The sequence below is a fragment of the Triticum dicoccoides genome, chromosome 6A, assembly GCF_002162155.2.
Source record: "Triticum dicoccoides isolate Atlit2015 ecotype Zavitan chromosome 6A, WEW_v2.0, whole genome shotgun sequence".
NCBI classification, from domain to species: Eukaryota; Viridiplantae; Streptophyta; class Magnoliopsida; order Poales; family Poaceae; genus Triticum; species Triticum dicoccoides.
In genome coordinates, this window is record NC_041390.1 from 440,404,849 (window position 1) to 440,423,976 (window position 19,128).

At 44.4% G+C, this 19,128-nt stretch overlaps 2 protein-coding genes across 2 annotated transcripts; both read left to right on the forward strand.

The window, feature by feature from the left end:
* The first annotated feature begins 857 nt into the window (after positions 1-857).
* LOC119317171 (cryptochrome-1-like) lies at positions 858-6,691 on the forward strand. The gene is made up of 5 exons (XM_037591581.1): positions 858-1,785; positions 2,939-3,160; positions 3,627-4,342; positions 4,875-5,516; positions 6,383-6,691. The coding sequence occupies exons 1-5, from the start codon at positions 1,473-1,475 to the stop codon at positions 6,449-6,451; spliced, it is 1,962 nt and encodes a 653-aa protein (XP_037447478.1). The 5' UTR covers positions 858-1,472; the 3' UTR covers positions 6,452-6,691.
* Positions 6,692-6,955: 264 nt separating this feature from the next.
* Positions 6,956-8,947, forward strand: LOC119317172 (pentatricopeptide repeat-containing protein At4g18840-like). The gene has a single exon (XM_037591582.1). The coding sequence runs from the start codon at positions 6,969-6,971 to the stop codon at positions 8,442-8,444; it is 1,476 nt and encodes a 491-aa protein (XP_037447479.1). The 5' UTR covers positions 6,956-6,968; the 3' UTR covers positions 8,445-8,947.
* Positions 8,948-19,128: the final 10,181 nt, after the last annotated feature.

A 19,128-nucleotide genomic window follows, 5' to 3' on the forward strand; every position in this document is an offset into this window, starting at 1 on the left:
TCGCTAGCGTGGTAGTATGGTGCATTTGCATGAACACCGTGCAACCCCTCCTAGTCCCCATGCGCATTTGCGCCGAGTCACTTTCGATGCCAATTTTGCCGTACGCCACTTTATCAGGACGTACGTCCGGTGCCGGTGGCGGTACTAATCACGTCACGATACTCCCGCCCGCCCGCTAATTAATCCTGACCGATCAATACGGTAAGTAGGGAAGCCGTGACCCTTGGAAAGGGGAAAGAAAAGACAACAGTGTCCATCTGCTTGCTCGTGCACCTAAAAAAATACGCTTGCTCGTACGATCGAATACCATATTCGCTTTGATAACCTGCCATGCACGTCGGCATGGTAGATACTCCGTACTGCTTCTCCTATTTATTTATCTTTAAAAAGCCGTCTAGCGAGAATATTTTTTAGTGATGTGTGGATAACTCAGAAGCACGCTCCTATTTATTTATCTCTGGAAAGTGGAAACACCGCTCTTGTCGCGGTGCGAGACAAGCCGGTCAGGTCACGGGAACAGGAGCGAAACTGGAAACTTTTTCTGATCGGAGGGAGACGCGATGACGAGGCGTGCGATATTAACGGCGTCGACACAAGAGAAGGAATGAACCGTGTCTCTTTGACCGGAATGGAAGAAAGAAACAAATGAAAAGGAGAGGCATGAGCAGGTCCATTGAACGAACGACGCATCGCATGGTGCACACACGAGGGAAGCGAGGGGGTGGCTCGAGCGCCACGTCCATGTGGCCGGCAAGTACTCCAAATGCACGCCTGCCGCTGCCGGAGGAGAGAGAGGATCATCATCGCATCGGGAGCCTGGTCCGATCCGATCCATCCAAAAATGGCAGCTCGGCCGGTGAAAAGTCCACCGCACCCCTCGAAACAGCAAAATCGCGGCCATCGAGTGGCAACCAGGGATGGGTTCCCTCCCAGACCGGTCCCGGGCGCCATGGCCGCGTCTGCACGCACGCACTCCCACTAATCCTTTCTTTCTTTGGACGCTTGCGCCACTAGCTCTTCCTCCCCATGGCCATGGGGACTGGGGACGGGGCGGGGGGTCGATAAAAACACTTACTAGTACCGCTGGTCCTTGCTAGGAGGGTGCGAAAGCGAAGCCCCACGCCCATGCCGCGCGCAGATTGTTGTCGAGCTCGCGGTCCTCCTTCGCTCCTCGCCACAGCCCGCGATTCGGTTGGTGCCCCGTGCCCTCCCTCGCACTGACTAGCTCTTGGACTCTTGCGCCACCTGCTCCCCGTCCTCATCTCTCAATCCTGTCGCCTCCCCGTCCATCCCTTGCCGCCATCAAGATCCAGCCTTTGTTTCCCCTTTGATCTCCACTCGCTGCAACTTGCCAGCTACCTCACCGGCGGTTTATTAGTGCATACGTCCTGCTCGACGTAATGCCCGTGAGCGACCGGTGAGCTAGCTTTTCTTGGGCCGGGTCATGGTGGATTGATTGAGCGTCCACCACGATGGGCGGGTCGGAGAGGACCGTTGTGTGGTTCAGGAGGGACCTCAGGATCGACGACAACCCGGCTTTGGCCGCCGCCGCCAGGGACGGCGCTGTGCTCCCTGTCTTCATATGGTGCCCGGCCGAGGAGGGGCGCTTCTACCCCGGCCGCTGCTCCCGGTGGTGGCTCAAGGAGTCGCTTGCCCACCTTGCCAGGTCGCTGGAGGCGCTCGGCTGCCCGCTCGTGCTGATCCGAGCTCAGAGTACTCTTGCCGCGCTTCTGCAGTGCGTCGATTCCATCGGCGCCACCAGAGTGGTCTATAATCATCTATACGGTATGTTTACCTGCCAATGTTATCTTAGTAGTGATTCCTGTTCTGTCGTGGCATATTTTTCAAATGAGTTTTAGCAGTTATATCCTCAAAAATTTAGCCAGTCACGTCACATACTTCAAGACCTCAAAACTATATGCAACTTTTGGTCCAAACCTTTGGTGACAACATTACACTTCCCTTCAAAAAGACAACATTACACTTCATGGCAGTTGCATTTTCACACCGTATGATTACGTTAAGTATTACTCCCTCCGTCCGAAAAAGCTTGTCCCTCAAATGGATGAATCTAACACTAAATTAGTGCTAGATACATCCATTTGAAAGACAAGGTTGGGACAAGCTCTTTTGGACGGAGGGAGTAGATTGGAATAGAAATGTATTCATTATGTTTTCTTAGTCTATGAGATCACTTTTACTAATGCCGTAGTGCTTACTGCCTAGGATATTCTTCACGCGAATGTTTAACCAATTCAAGCTAACAGATAAAACTATTTAGAAGATTACAGTAACAAGAAACACATCATAAATTTTCATTTCCAAATTCAATATGTAAAATTCAGTATAGCAGAGTTTAGAACCTTTTCAATCATGTACTAATACATATTAAAGAATATTTCCTCCCTTCGGCCAATGAGTGTACACTGTAATTATGATGAGCATGATAGAAGTTTTGATTGAATGAACACTCATTTCAAGGGCTGAATGAGTATGATGGATGGTTTTAACCAAAGGAAAGCAGAATTGAAGTTTTAACCGAAGGAGGGCTGAATTAAAGTTTTTAACCAAATGAATACTCATTTCAAGCGCTAAATGGCATTAAATGTAGTTTAGATTTGTATTTAGTAATTAACATAACCACGCTCTCAGTTTAGACTTTTTTTATACTATTCCTTGGTTAAATCTAACCCACCATGGTATGATGTCACACGAAGTGATATATTTTCTGTTTGAGGCAGTACATGGATGCTATGGAAAACAGAACTAGTGTTTTCATGCTCAAAACCTATGCCTGTAAAGTTTGTATGAAGTGTACATACTTTTAGTTGGAGTCGGCAATTGCTCTATTCTGGTACCAGTTGATTTACTGCTAACCTTTTTTCTCTTTTTAATTATGTTATTTTGATCTTATATGTTCTCACTTCCTATGCTATAGACCCTATTTCACTTGTGCGGGATGACAAAATCAAGAATGAGCTTTTGGGCCTTGGAATTTCTATGCAGAGTTTCAATGGTGATCTGCTATATGAGCCATGGCAAGTTTATGATGAGAATGGGCTTGCATTTACAACGTTCAATATGTATTGGGAAAAGTGCATGAAATTGCATATCGAGATATCATCATCTCTTGCCCCTTGGAGGTTGGTGCCTGTCTCAGGTAGATTGTGGCTAGTGGCCTGGCATCATCATTTTGAGTTCTTGAACATTTGTCATTTGCCTCTACTTGTGGAACATTGTTGCTTGTTTTTGTCCATTTCATGTGATGCAGCTTCCTTACCTATGTTAAGGAATTAGTTTGGTACTGTATAATAGCATGTTGAAATTAAATAATAAATAATATATGAAATGGTGTTACAGTGCTTTGTACTACACCCTCCGTCCCAAAATTCTTGTCTTAAATTTATCTAGATGCGGATGTATCTAACACTAAAATGTAACTAGATACATCCGTATTTAGACAAATCTAAGACAAGAATTTTGGGACGGAGGGAGTAGAAAAGTAGAAAGCATTGCTTTGTCCACATATACAGGTTTAGTAATTGGTGATCCAATCTTATACTCAATTTCTAATCTGTCAAGCCATTGCTGCTTTAATACTTACCATTTTCCGGTTTCACATTCAGGTATAGAAAACATTTGCAGTAGTTCAATTGATGACCTAGGTCTTGAATCAAGTAAGGATGAGGAATCAAGCAATGCTTTGCTAAGCAGGGCTTGGTCTCCTGGCTGGCGCAATGCGGAGAAGACACTTGAGGATTTCGTGTCTCATGGTCTCCTAGATTATTCAAAAGACGGAATGAAGGTTGCAGGAACTACAACATCGTTACTGTCACCATATCTTCATTATGGTGAGGTGAGTGTAAGGAAAGTCTATCAACTTGTCAGGATGCAACAGATCAAGTGGGAAAATGAGGGGAAATCCGGAGCTGGGGAGAGTGTTAACTTGTTCCTGCTGTCAATTGGTCTTCGAGAATATTCACGTTACTTGTGTTTCAACTTCCCATTCACACATGAAAGGTCGTTGCTCGGGAACTTGAAACACTACCCCTGGCGAGCAGACGAGGACCGGTTCAAGTCCTGGAGGCAGGGAATGACAGGATACCCGTTAGTAGATGCTGGCATGCGGGAGCTTTGGGCTACTGGCTGGACACATAATCGTATAAGAGTAATAGTTTCAAGCTTTGCTGTGAAATTTCTACTAATTCCGTGGACTTGGGGGATGAAGTACTTTTGGGATGTGCTGTTGGATGCTGATATAGAAAGTGATATTCTTGGCTGGCAGTACATAACTGGGTGTTTGCCTGATGGACATGAGCTTGGTCGTCTTGATAATCCAGAGGTATGCGACTGTTAGATCAAAGCACTGTAGCACCATTTCATATTTGACATATCTGCTAATCTTAAATAAGAGCACAAATGAAGATTGTAGTCTCTGTTCATAATTGGATTTTAAAAGCACTTCTGTTCATGTGGTAGTTCATAAATGATTAGCTAATCCTCTGTCTCAAAAGAGAGCAGATGGTGATCCAAGAATATTTTATCACGCTTGACAGTTGCTTATAAGCAACATAGGAGATACACGCATGAAAGTTCATGGCGTTCTGTTTTTGCGTAGTTATGATTTTTCATTCTTAAAGTTGCTGTAGTATATTCTGCTGAACATACTATTCATGTTATGATTCCGTCTTGCAGCTGTCAACCTATATTATGACACAAGTCCTTTATTTATGTCTGTTTTTCTTACGAGTTATGTTGTCTTTGTTGTAGAAGCATCTAGTTATATGTACCTGAGCATCACTTAATTTATCAATCTGTGTCTCATGAGAGATTTATCTATTTCTCATTTGTGCTTTCCTTGCATGCAAAACCAGGTTCAAGGTCAAAAGTATGACCCAGATGGTGAATACGTAAGAACTTGGATTCCAGAGCTAGCTAGAATGCCAGGGGAATGGATCCATCATCCGTGGGATGCACCGAGCTCTATACTAGAAGTTGCTGGTGTTGAGCTAGGCTTTAACTATCCTATGCCCATAGTAGAACTTCACACGGCTCGGGAGTGCTTAGATGATGCCATCTCCACAATGTGGCAATTGGATACAGCCGAAAAACTTGCAGAATTAGATGGTGAGGTTGTTGAAGACAATTTGAGCCATATTAAGAGTTTTGATGTCCCAAAAGTTGTTTTGAAGGAACTATCTCCAGGTGCTCCTCACTGTGATCAAAAAGTGCCCACTGATGATGGCAGGAATCTTGAGTTACAACCTAAGGAACTGAAGGGCACAAATAAACAGACCATTTGTGTTGATGTGATCAAGGCCTCAAATATGGAAGACACAGGCTCCATAGCAAACTCTCCGATATCAAGGAAAAGATCCAGCAGCGGGAGTGTGTTTAATGTCCCATCTTGTTCATCTTCAGTCGAAGTGCACTCACGGAATCAGCATCCTGGTGGTTATTTAGTTGGGTCGTCAAAATATATCCTGCAGAAAGCAGAGAGGAACTGGGTTGGTAAGGTAAGTTCAATTATCATATTTGGAAGGCAAGTGTTGCACAAGATCATATGAATTTGCCATCTTTTTCGGCTTGTAGTGAATAGACAAACACCCCATGAAAACATTATTGTAACCTTAAAAAATACTAGCAGTCAATCTCTAGGGAACTAGGTTCAATTGGTTTTATGAACACACACCATCACATACATGCCACCAAGTTTCTATAGTTTTTCTGCTCCTCTTAGTGCACTGCAAGAGGTCTGGTGAGACGCGTGGATGTAGAACTCCACAACCCAAGTTTGGATCCTCTTCGGCAGGGGCTTTATTAATGTTAAAGCTGGACACTTGATACGATTCGTCTAAAAAATCCTCTTTGCCTTGGATTTGAGTATCTATTCTTGTTGGTCGATATGGTGCCAAGTTCCTCTTTAGTGCGCAGTGCGCTGCATGGAGCACTGGCAGCTGTAGTCTTTCTGCCTTAAATCTAGAGACAGCTTATGTTATCCTTACAAGATATGTGATTTTGCTGCAAGCAAGGGAAAAATATCTCATACAAAATCATCTAGGTGGTAGGCATGGGTAGTTAAAAAGTGTTCATCGCTATTTATTCACCAATTCACTAGTAGATAGAGCTCAAGGAAAAGCCTTCATTGCAGAATGTTGACCAAAGCGTTTCCTCTTGCATTTCTTCTTGTGCATTTCTCAAGATATTTTCTTCTCATCCACCATAAGCAGATTATGATAACTCTTTTTTTTTGCGAATTAGCAGAGTATGATAACTCGGCCGCACGTTCTATCCAGACTACACGCATGGCATTTGTTTTCTTCTTCTTTAGGAATGTGTCATTTTGATACTTGTTGACACCCAAACTATTGCATCTTTGCAGGCTGAAGATGATGACAGTGCCGATAGCTGTACAGACACCTCAAGAGCATCCAAGAGACCTGCCGCCTGACAAGGGTGATTGTGAAGACTGTAGGGCTGAACTATGGAGTGGACAAGGGCAACACTCAGATCTTCCTGCATCCCATTCTCATCAGAAAAAAAATTGTACATTTTGTTATCTGGTTATTTTTGTCAAATCTGTTATATGTAACCTATAATTAATTGCAACACTTGCACAAAACGGTTTCGTTCTTGGGGGAAAGAGTTGTTTACTTACTTATTCTTTTCTGCGATGGGAGCAAAAGTTTCAGATTCTTCCTCGTTTTCTGCTTATTTACAAAACCCGGTACCGGTGCAGAATTCGCAGGCTGGCTCAGTTGGTTTTGTAGAAGCTGTGCCAAAAATGTATGAACTCGAAACGGCTCAGGCCGTCGTGGCCGGAGGAAGATTTGCGTAGCCCGTTGTTGTAGCAGCTGCATGTGGAAGATCACGACCGCCCGCCTTCCATCGGACGATTCATAGCACTCGAGGAGCAGATCTCATTGCCCCATTCTCGCCGGTCCTACCTGTCAGTGCGGTGCTCTCCCATGGCGAACTCCCAGCCCTCCTCCTGGCTCGCCGCCGTGGCGGCCAATGCCGCCGCCAGACCAGCCATCCTCCACCGCGCCCACGCCGCCCTCATCACCTCTGGCCACCTCTCCTCCTGCACCTCCGTTAACTCCCTCCTCCGCGCCGCTCGCATCCCCGCTGCCTGCGCCCTTCTCCTCCGCTTCCTCCTCCTCCACCGCCTCCCGCCCGACCACCTCTCCCTCTCCTTCTCCCTCCACTCCTGTACCCGCTCCCCCAGCCTCCCCGTCGCGAGCCTCCTCCACTCGCTCGCCGTCAGGCTTGGCCATGCCCGCGACGTCTACGTCCTCAACGCTGCCGTCTCCGCCTACTTCAGGGCCACCGACGTCGCCTCCGCCGAGCGGCTCTTCTCCTACACAAAGGATGTCGCCGACGTTGTCACCTGGACCACCATGGTCACCGGGCATGCCAACGCCGGCGACGTTGCGCGTGCGAGTTGGTTCTTCGATGCCATGCCTGAGAGGAACGTGGTTTCCTGGAACGCGATGCTGGGCGCGTACGCATCCGCCGGGATGCTGTCCAAGGCGCGGAAGGTGTTCGATACAATGCCCAGCCGGAATGCCGCCTCGTGGAGCTCGATGGTCACTGGGCTCGTGCAGTCCAATCAGTGTGAGGAGGCGTTGAGGGTGTTCAGTGAAATGGTCGGGACGGGTGTCGTGCCGAATGAGGCTGCACTGGTGAGCGCTGTCTCAGCGTGCTCGCTGCTGCGGTCGATAGAGCACGGCATGTGGGTACATGCGTATGCCAAGCGGGAGCTGAATGGGATGAGCGTCATCCTCGCGACAGCGATTGTTGACATGTATGGTAAATGTGGGGGTATCCATAATGCCGTCAGGGTGTTTGCTGCAATGCCAGTGAAAAACATCTACTCATGGAACTCGATGATTACTGGGCTCGCCATGAACGGCAGGGAAATGCAGGCCTTATCACTCTTCTGGAAGATGCAGATGGCTGGTGTTCGACCAAATGATATAACCTTCATCGGGTTGCTGGGTGCTTGTAGCCACTCAGGTCTTGTCGATGAGGGCCGCTGGTTGTTCAACAAGATGGTTAATGGCTTTGGAATCCAGCCACTCCAAGAGCACTACGGCCTAATGGTTGATTTACTCGGTCGGGCAGGTCATGTTAGGAAGGCAGTGGATTTTGTCAACAGCATGCCGGTGGAGCCGCATCCGGGCTTGTGGGGTGCGCTTGCTGGCGCCTGCAAGATCCATGGTGAGGTGGAGCTTGGTGAGGAGATTGCCAAGAAGCTCATTGAGCTGGAGCCCCGTCATGGCAGCCGGTACATCCTCCTGTCAAACATATATGGTGCATCAAACAGATGGGATGACATGGCCACTGTGCGCAGGCTCCTTAAGGAGCGCAAGGTCCCCAAGGGCACTGGGAATGCCATGGTTGGTAATGATGGTCAGTCTATGAAATCCATGCTAGGTTAGTATTCCTGTAGACAGTGACCTGTCAGGAGCTTACAGACTGGGTGGCCTGAGGTTGATTACCCTCCATCCACCTTGGAGACATCATTGTGCTGAAACAAGCCTCCATAGGGGAGAAATGTTTGATTTATGTGTTAGTATATGCCTGATTTCTTATGCTGCACACTGAAATCAACATGGTGCAGAGCTGCAAAATCCTGTCAAGAAGCCAAGAGTTCTTTGTATTTAAATACTGTCCTGAAGATGCAGAAGCTCAGAAAATATGCACCTAAGAACTACGGCATGCATATTTGTAATTAAATTCTGATGGGAAGAGGCGGGAGCAGAAAAGCAATCATGAGGCTCAGGTTCATTGAATAATTTCTTGCAACCTTTCCGTATGCTTTTTTTTTACTGTATGCTTGAATCAGATGTATGCAAACCACTCGAGTATTGTCTTGGATATATGATGTTTATGTTCTATCCTGCCATTACATGTGTTTATCAAAGTTTCTGACATTTTAACAGAATTGAAGTTCAATTCAGCTTGGGGCCTCGTTGATTCATTAGGATTTTCATAGGGAATTTCCTAAGTTGGCTGTTTGATTTAGAAGATTGAATCCTATGGGTAAATTTTCCGAAGTATTCCTTAGGAAAGTTTCCATTGACTGAAACCTCTTGGAAAGATTCATTTGTTTTTTGCTATGGTGCAACGAAACAAACGTGTCCATGACAACCTTGCAACTTACCTATTTTTGTGTTTTTGCGATCATGCGAATCAAAGAGAGGCTGTCATGAGAGAAGCTATGCTTACCTTGGTTTTCCTTTTTATATACTTGGGCCGCCAGAAGAAGCCCAAGTGCTTCAGCCTGCAGAACAGAACAAACATTCCTAGCAACAGCTTGAATAAATATGGAATGATTCCTTGATTTGTCCCTTAGAAATACTCCGAAAGAGGCTTTATCTTGGCTAACTATAGGATTGTATGCGACATCTATATATGCTAAGAAACCTGCATGATGAAAATTCAGCTCCCTGTCAATAGCATTGCTATTGGCTTCCATATTAGCAATCCTCTTATCTTCCAGCTCATCCTCCAATGCACCTGCATTAAGCATTGATTTGGTAGCGTATATAACCTGCATTGGACTCCAATTTTTCTTATTAAATAGAAGATCACTTCTGGCTTTCCAAATATTCCATAAAGTAGTAAAGATGATCTCTGAGCTTAAATCTGGGTGATGGCTAGACAAAATGAAGTTGATGACATCTGAAGGATATAAGCTATGATCTACCATATCCGATTTAAAACCTAATTTGAACCAAACCAATCTAGAGAAATTGCATAAAAAGAACAGATGCCTATCATATTCGACCTGGCCACACCTACAACATTCTTTCTTTATATGTTTTGAAAATCTAGAAACTCTTAACCCTAAAGCAATAGCTCTTCTAATAAGTCTCCAAGCAAAAGTTTTAACTCTAGAAGCCAAAGTTTTATTTTTCCAAACCTGGTTTAGAATAGCCATCTCCTGGTTGGTCACAAGAGGTCTTTGGTTCATCGTATTATCCTGGACATCTTGCATAAAAACTTTGTAAGCACTTTTAGTAGTACATTTTGCATTTGGAGTGTAAATCCAGGACAAGGTATCATCAAGCTCAGCATTTGTGACAGGAGTATTTAAAACATCATTTTTAAAAGTATCATCAAAATAGGCACTGATCTTATCTTCATCCCAAACTTTAGAATTAGGTTTCCAAAGATCATTAATGATGTTTGGACAAGGACCATTTAGGTTGGGCTTGAGATGATCATATTTTTTTCCCCTTCCTTTGCACCAAGGATTGTTCCAGATGGAAGTGTTTCCCTGTATATTATAAGAATTAATAATATCAGGAAGAACTTTAATAAAGGAGGTCCAGAACGGACGCGGCTAATCTGCACCCGAGCTCATATGCTCCCGCATGAACAGTAAAATCGAAAAAAAAACAAAAAAAATTCAAAAAATTCCAAATTTTTTTTGAGAGAAACATTGACAAAAGTTCTAAGTGCCTGCAAAAATTCGTCATGAAATCACATTCCTAGAAGGCGTGGCAAAAAAAACAAAAATAGTACTCTGAAAAAGCTACTTTCAAATGCATTTTGAAGCACTGAATTTGTGTTTTTTGCCACGCCTTACAGGAATGTGATTTCATGATCAGTTTTTGCAGGCACTTAGAACTTTTTTCAATGTTTCTCTCAAAAAAAAATTGGAATTTTTTGAATTTTTTTTGATTTTTTTTTCGATTTTACTGTTCATGCGGGGGCATATGAGCTCGGGTGCAGAATGGACTTTTCGGTCCAGAACGCAGATTTGGGAGAATAAAGATTAGGTTTCCATATGGTAGATTTATAAAAACATTTGGCTTTAAGAACCTTAGCAATTAAAGAAGAGGGATTATTAGTGATATTCCAAGCCATATTAGTAACCAAGGATTTGTTCATGATAGCTAAATTCCTAATACCCAATCCTCCTTTATGCATATGTCTACAAATATCATCCCAAGCTCTAAAGCAAATAGGCTTTGCCTTATCATCCTTCTGAATTCCCGTCCACCAAAATTTCCTAACAATGGAAGTGAGTTTTTTTTTATGATGGACTGGCTTAAGAGGATATTGGACATATAGTAAACCGGCAAGGAAGCAAAGACCGATTTGATAAGAGTAAGCCTTCGTGCATGAGATCATTTTCTTTGTAATCATATGCAAGATCTAGAGGGACAGCCAGACAATACTAATTAAATCATTGAGTTCTTACACTAAAATGCGGCGAGGATTTGCAGCATTTGGGTCTGTAACTCTGGCGGCATGGATTGACAGTCTGACTCTATAGGACTATTTGAAGGGTATATCACGCAAAGTATCTTCACGCATTTTGGATGGAACGCCTTTTATTGGAGACAAATATAAGTAGGTCACATCTCTTCACTCAATTGTCAAAACTATGTTTGCTGCGTGTTTGTCTGAGACCATGTTGTTAGCTTTGAATGTAAGCTGGGCGAAGCAAATTTGCTGACAGTTTCAAAAAAGGAAAACTATAAGCTACAGGTGACAAATAATGTGTTTATTTTTTCCATACTCATATATCTTCCTTTCCCTAGAAGAAGACAACAAATTATCAACACGAAGCAATCAGCATCCATGGAAAGCCGCCTCGAACAAGCGCTCTCCCAGATCCCATCTTCCAACACCAAGCCTTCTGCTGGCACAGCCGCCGGTCCACCTCGCCCCTGATACCGGTTCCTCGCCTGCGGGAGGGCTCCCGTTCCATTCGTAGTTAGGTTTTGTGTCTTTTTCGGGGAGGCGGCGACGTACTGGGACTGGAATATCACGTCCTTTTTGCTTTGTCCCCAGTCCGATGGTGTGTCCAGCGCTGGTGAGGGGTGTGAATGTTATGCTTTGTCGAATCTGGTTGGATCACGTGATGTGTGTTGGTGTAGTCAGCATCGGTTTGTCGAGGTATGTGAAGTTTTTTTTTCGAAAAGGAGATATACCCCGGCCTTTGTATCTCTTGATGCACACAGCCATTTATTAAAAAGTATCTCAAAGGTATCAAACGGAGGTCTCAAAAATAAACAAAGGTCGTACTAAGCCAAAAAAGCCACAAGCGGCCAAAAATGAAAATCACAACCGGCGCCAGAAAGACTAGGAGACTAAACGTCTATCCTATTATTGGACCGCCATCCAAACCGGTTGTAAGTATCCCGTGCAACCATCTCTCATCGGTTGCACCCAATATCCATATGCTCCCTGTGGTCCGCACGACTGAGTAATGACCACGTACGGATCCAAGTAGACGCTCTGAAGATGACCTGCAAAAAGTTGGTAATGGTTTGTCTGTTAAATGTAACGTCATTGCGAGAATTCCATAGAGACCAAAGTAATGCACATGCTCCCACTCGGATATGTGCCACGGACTTTGGCTCCACTCCAGTCAACCAGTTATCAAACAAATGTGATATCGTGCGAGCTGGAGTGATGTTGAATGCAACATGGATAGTTCTCCAAAGCAGTTTAGCAGGTGGACATTTGATAAATAGATGTTCTATTGTTTCATCCTGATCACAAAAGCAGCATCTTTTACTTCCTTCCCACTTACGCTTAACTAAGTTATCTTTAGTAAGAATGACACCCTTATGCACAAACCATATAAAAACTTTTATCTTCAAGGGCACCTTAACTTTCCAAATATGAACCGTCCTCGGGATGGTCCCGGTATTAATCAAATCCATGTACATGAATTTAACCGAGAAGACCCCTGAGCTGGAAAGCTTCCATTGCAAAGTGTCTGGTACATCCAAAAGGTTAACCTCCATTAACCTACGCACAAGATGTATCCACCTAGTCCAACGATCGCCAATAACCGACCGTTTAAACTGTATGTTAAGCGGGATAGTACCCAGCACTGTAGCAACGGAAACCTCTTTCCGTTGCGCAATGTTGTAAAGGGAAGGATACTGTAAGGCCAGCGGCGAATCTCCTAACCAAGTATCCTCCCAAAATCGAGTATCCCGTCCATTCCCGATTATAAATTTAATCATGTTAAAGAACGCCACTTTCGTCCTCATAATCCCTTTCCAGAATGGTGAGTCGGTCGCTTTTGCCGTAACCTGGGCTAGTGTTTTGGCATAGAGATATTTGTTACGCAATAACTGAGCCCAAACTCCGTCACTTTCTGTGCATAATCGGTACAGTCATTTGCTTAGTAAGCACCTATTTTTCACCTCTAAGTTTTCAATTCCCAATCCTCCCTGGTCCTTTGGTCTACAAATTACATCCCACTTTGCCAAACGATACTTATTTTTGTTCTCATCAATTTGCCAGAAGAATCTAGATCGATAAAAGTCCAATCTTTTCCGTACCCCAACCGGGACTTCAAAGAAAGAGAGGAGGAACATGGGCATACTTGTGAGTACAGAATTAATAAGCACCAATCTTCCTCCATAAGACAAAAGTTTGCCCTTCCAGCAACTTAGCCTCTTTTCAAACCGATCCTCGATACATTTCCATTCTTTATTGTGAGCTTACGGTGATGAATCAAAATCCCTAGGTACGTGAAGGGTAATGTGCCTATTTCACAGCCAAATAGCTGCTTGTAGGTTTCTTGTTCTTCTCTGGCGCGTCCAAAGCAAAACAGCTCACTTTTATTAAAATTAATTTTTAACCCTGATAGTTGTTCGAACAGGCAAAGCAATAACTTCATGTTTCTGGCCTTAACAAGGTCATGTTCCATGAAAATGATGGTATCGTCGGCATATTGAAGAATGGACACCCCACCCTCAACCAGATGGGGGATGAGCCCCCCTACTTGACCGTCCTGTTTTGCTCTATTAACAAGAACGGCCAACATGTCAACCACGACATTAAAGAGAATCGGCGACATAGGGTCTCCCTGTCTCAATCCTTTTAACGTCTGGAAGTACTGGCCAATATCGTCATTTACTTTGATGCCGACACTACCCCCTTGTACAAATGATTCAACCTGCTTCCTCCAAGCCTCATCAAATCCTTTCATACGTAAGGCCTGCTGTAAGAATGACCACTTCACTTTATCGTATGCCTTTTCAAAATCCACTTTGAAGACCACTCCATCGAGCTTTTTCGAGTGAATTTCGTGTAATGTCTCATGAAGAACGACCACTCCCTCGAGGATGTGTCGATTAGGCATGAAGGCAGTCTGTGTTGGTTGTACCACCGAATGAGCAATCTGAGTCAGACGGTTTGTACCAACTTTTGTGAAAATCTTGAAGCTTACATTGAGCAAACATATCGACCTGAATTGCTTAATGTGAATCACTTCCGCCTTCTTTGGTAACAACGTGATAGTCCCAAAGTTAAGCTTAAAAAGTTGAAGGTGGCCATTAAACAGATCATTGAACATGGGCATCAAATTGCCTTTAATAATACCCCAACATTTCTTATAAAACTCAGCTGGGAATCCATCCGGACCAGGTGCCTTGTTATTTTCCATTTGGGATATTGCGTCAAACACCTCCTTCTCAGAGAAAGGTGCAGTTATTACTTCGTTCTCTTCATCTTTCAGTTGAGGAATGTCGTCCACCATGCTCTCATCGAGGGCGACATAATTCTCAGCTGGGGCCCCAAACAGTTTTTTGTAGTAGTTGGTAATATACATTTTAAGATTTTCATGACCAACAATCGTACCCTCATCTTGTTCAAGTTGATGATTCTCTTCTTCCTATGTTTCCCATTGGCAATCATATGGAAAAATTGAGTGTTATTATCTCCTTGAACCACCTGGCGCACTTTCGCTCTACGTGCCCATTTCAACTCCTCCTCTCTAAGAAGCTTAGCTAGCAAAACCTCGGCTTCTCTTTTAGACACTCGCTCATCCATATCCAGCGGAGTACTTTCAGCTTTTATGTCTAGGTCATTGATGATCTTTAACAATCTTTCTTTCTCCTTTCTATAGACCCCACTATTATGTTGGGGAACGTAGCAGAAATTCAAAATTTTCTACGCATCACCAAGATCAATCTATGGAGTAATCTAGCAATGAGGGGAAGGAGAGTGCATCTACATACCCTTGTAGATCGCTAAGCGGAAGCGTTCAAGTGAACGGGGTTGATGGAGTCGTACTCGTCGTGATCCAAATCACCGATGATCCTAGCGCCGAACGGATGGCACCTCCGCGTTCAACACACGTACGGAACAGAGACGTCTCCCACGCCTTGATCCAGCAAGGAGGAGGGAGAGGTTGAGGAAGAGGGCTCCAACAGCAGCACGACGACGTGGTGGTGGTGGAGTTGCAGTACTCCGGCAGGGCTTCGCTAAGCTCTTGCGGAGGAGGATAGGTGTTGGGGAGGGGAGGGGCTGCGCCAGGGATCTCATGTGCAGCCCTCCCCTTGCCCCTCTATTTATAGGGGAAGGAGGAAGGGGGCCGGCCCCCTCTAGATCTCATCTAGAGGGGGGGCGGCGGCCAAGGGGAGGGGGCTTGCCCCCCAAGCAAGGGGGCGCCCCTTTAGGGTTCCCCCCCCCCAACCCTAGGCGCATGGGCCCAAGGGGGGATGCGGCCAGCCCATGTAGGGCTGGTTCCCCTTTCCTCTACAGCCCATTAGGCCCTCTGAGAGAGGTGGCCCCTCCCGGTGGACCCCCGGAAACCCTCCGGTGGCCCCGGTACAATACCGATATGCCCCCGAACCTTTCCAGTGACCGTATGACAACTTCCTACATATAAATATTCACCTCCGGACCATTCCGGAACTCCTCGTGACGTCCGAGATCTCATCCGGGACTCCGAACAACATTCGGTAATCACATACAAGTCTTCCTAAAAACCCTAGCGTCACCAAACCTTAAGTGTGTAGACCCTACGGGTTCGGGAGACATGCAAACATGACCGAGATGACTCTCCGGTCAATAACCAACAGTGGGATCTGGATACCCATGTTGGCTCCCACATGTTCCACGATGATCTCATCGGATGAACCACGATGTCGAGGATTTAATCAATCCCGCATTCAATTCCCTTTGTCCATCGGTACGATACTTGCCCGAGATTCGATCATCGGTATCCCGATACCTTGTTCAATCTCGTTACCGGCAAGTCTCTTTACTTGTTCCGTAACACATCATCCCGTGATCAACTCCTTGGTCACATTGTGCACATTATGATGATGTCCTACCGAGTGGGCCCAGAGATACCTCTCCGTTTACATGGAGTGACAAATCCCAGTCTCAATTCGTGCCAACCCAACAGACACTTTTGGAGATACCTGTAGTGTACCTTTATAGCCACCCAGTTACGTTGTGACGTTTGGTACATCCAAAGCACTCCTACGGTATCCGGGAGTTGCACAATCTCATGGTCTAAGGAAATGATACTTGACATTAGAAAAGCTTTAGCAAACGAACTACACGATCTTGTGCTAGGCTTAGGATTGGGTCTTGTCCATCACATCATTCTCCTAATGATGTGATCCCGTTATCAATGACATCCAATGTCCATGGTCAGGAAACCGTAACCATCTATTGATCAACGAGCTAGTCAACTAGAGGCTTACTAGGGACATGGTGTTGTCTATTTATCCACACATGTATCTGAGTTTCCTATCAATACAATTCTAGCATGGATAATAAACGATTATCATGAACAAGGAAATATAATAATAACCAATTTATTATTGCCTCTAGGGCATATTTCCAACAGTCTCCCACTTGCACTAGAGTCAATAATCTAGTTCACATTGCCATGTGATTAACACTCACAGGTTACATCGCCATGTGACCAATATCCAAGAGTCTACTAGACTCAATGATCTAGATCACATCACTATGTGATAAACACTCAAAGAGTTCTGGGTTTGATCATGTTATGCTTGTGAGAGAGGTTGTAGTCAACGGGTCTTGCCATATTCAGATCCCTATGTATTTCGCAAAACTTTATATCGTAGATGCTGCTACCGCTTTCCACTTGGAGCTATTCTAAATTGTTTCTCCATTATACGTATCCGGTATCTCTACTTAGAGCTATCTGGATAGGTGTTAAGCTTGCATCGACATAACTCTTTACGTCGAACTCTTCATCACCTCCATAACCGAGAAACATTTCCGTATTCCTCTAAGGATAATTTTGACTGCTATCTGGTGATCTACTCCTAGATCACCTTTGTACCCTCTTGCCAGACATGTGGCAAGGCACACATCAGGTGCGGTACTCAGCATGGCATACCTATAGAGCCTATGACAAAAGCATAGGGGACGACCTTCGTCCTTCCTCTTTCTTCTGTCGTGGTCAATCTTTGAGTCTTAATCAACTTCACACCTTACAACTCAGGTAAGAACCCCTTCTTTGACTAATCTATTTTGAACTCCTTCAAAAACATGTCAAGGTGTGTGTTCTTTGAAAGTATCATCAGGCGTCTTGATCTATCTCTATAGATCTTGATGCCCAATATGTAAGCAGCTTTATCCCGGTCTTCCTTTGAAAATTACTCTCCAAACAACCGTTTATACTTTCCAGAAATTCTACATTATTTTGGATCAACAATATGTCATCCACATATACTTATCAGAAATGTTGTAGTGCTCCCACTCACTTTCTTGTAAATACAAGTTTCTAGCAAACATTGTATAAAACCTAAAAGCTTTGATCACTCCATCAAAACATATATTCCGATTCCGAGATGCTTGCTCTAGTCCATAGAAGGATTGCTGGAGCCAGCATACCTTTTAGCATCCTTAGGATTGACAAAACCTTTTATTGTATCACATACAACTTTTCTTACGAAAACTGGTAAGAAAACTTGTTTTGACATCCATCTGTAAGATTTCATAATCGAAACATACAGCTAATGCTAACATGATTCCGACGGACTTAAGCATCGCTACAGGTGAGAAATTCTCATCGTAGTCAACTCCTTGAACTTGTGAAAAGACTCTTTCGCACAAGTCGAGCTTCATAGACGGTAACATTACCGCCCAGGTCCGTCTTCTTTTTAAAGATCCATTTATCTCAATGGCTTGCCGATCAACGGGCAAGTCCCCCAAAGTCCGTACTTTGTTTTGATACATGGATCCTATCTCGGATTTCATGGCTTCTAACCATTTGTCGGAATACGGGCCCACCATTACCTCTCCATAGTTCATAGGTTCACTGTTGTCCAACAACATGATATTTAAGACAGGATTACCGTACCACTCAGGAGTAGTACATATCCTTGTCGACCTACGAGGTTCGATAGCAACTTGATCTGAAGCTTCATGATCACTATCATTAACTTCCTATTCAACAGACGTAGGTGCCACAGAAAACATCTTTCTGTGTTGCATCACTCTCTGGTTGAAGTAAAGGTTCGACAACCTCATCAAGTTCTACCTTCCTCCCACTCAATTCTTTCGAGAGAAACTCCTTCTCGAGAAAGGACCCGTTCTTAGCGACAAACAATTTTCCCTCGGATCTGAGATAGAAGGTATACCCAACTGTCACCTTTGGGTATTCTATGAAGATGTGTTTGTCTGCTTTGGGTTCGAGCTTCTCCGGCTGAAGCCTTAAGCATCGCAGCCCCAAACATTAAGAAACGACAACTTTGGTTTCTTGCCAAACCAATGTTCATACGACGTCGTCTCAACAGACTTAGATGGTGTCCTATCTAAAGTGAATGCAGCTGTCTCTAACGCATAACCTCAAAATGAAAACGGTAGATTGGTAAGAGACATCATAGATCGCACCATATCTCATAGGGTTCGATTACGATGTCCGGACACACCATAACCTAGTGGTGTTCTAGGTGGCTTCAACTGTGAAACAATTCCACAATGTCTTAAGTGTTTACCAAACTCATAACTCAGATATTCTCATTGATCAGATCATAGGAATTTGATCTTCTTGTTATGATGATTCTTAACTTCACTCTGAAATCGCTTGAACTTTTCAAACGTTTCAGACTTGTGCTTCATTAAGTAAATATACCTATATCTACTCAAATCGTCAGTGAAGATGAGAAAATAGCGATATCCACCGCACGCTTGAATTCTCATTGGATCACACGCATCAGCATGCATGATTTCCAACAAGTCACTTGCCCGTTTCATTGTACCTGAAAGCGGGGTCTTAGTCATCCTGCCCATGAGGCATGGCTTGCATGTGTCAAGCGATTCAAAATCAAGTGACTCCAAACATCCATCGACATGGAGTTTCTTCATGCA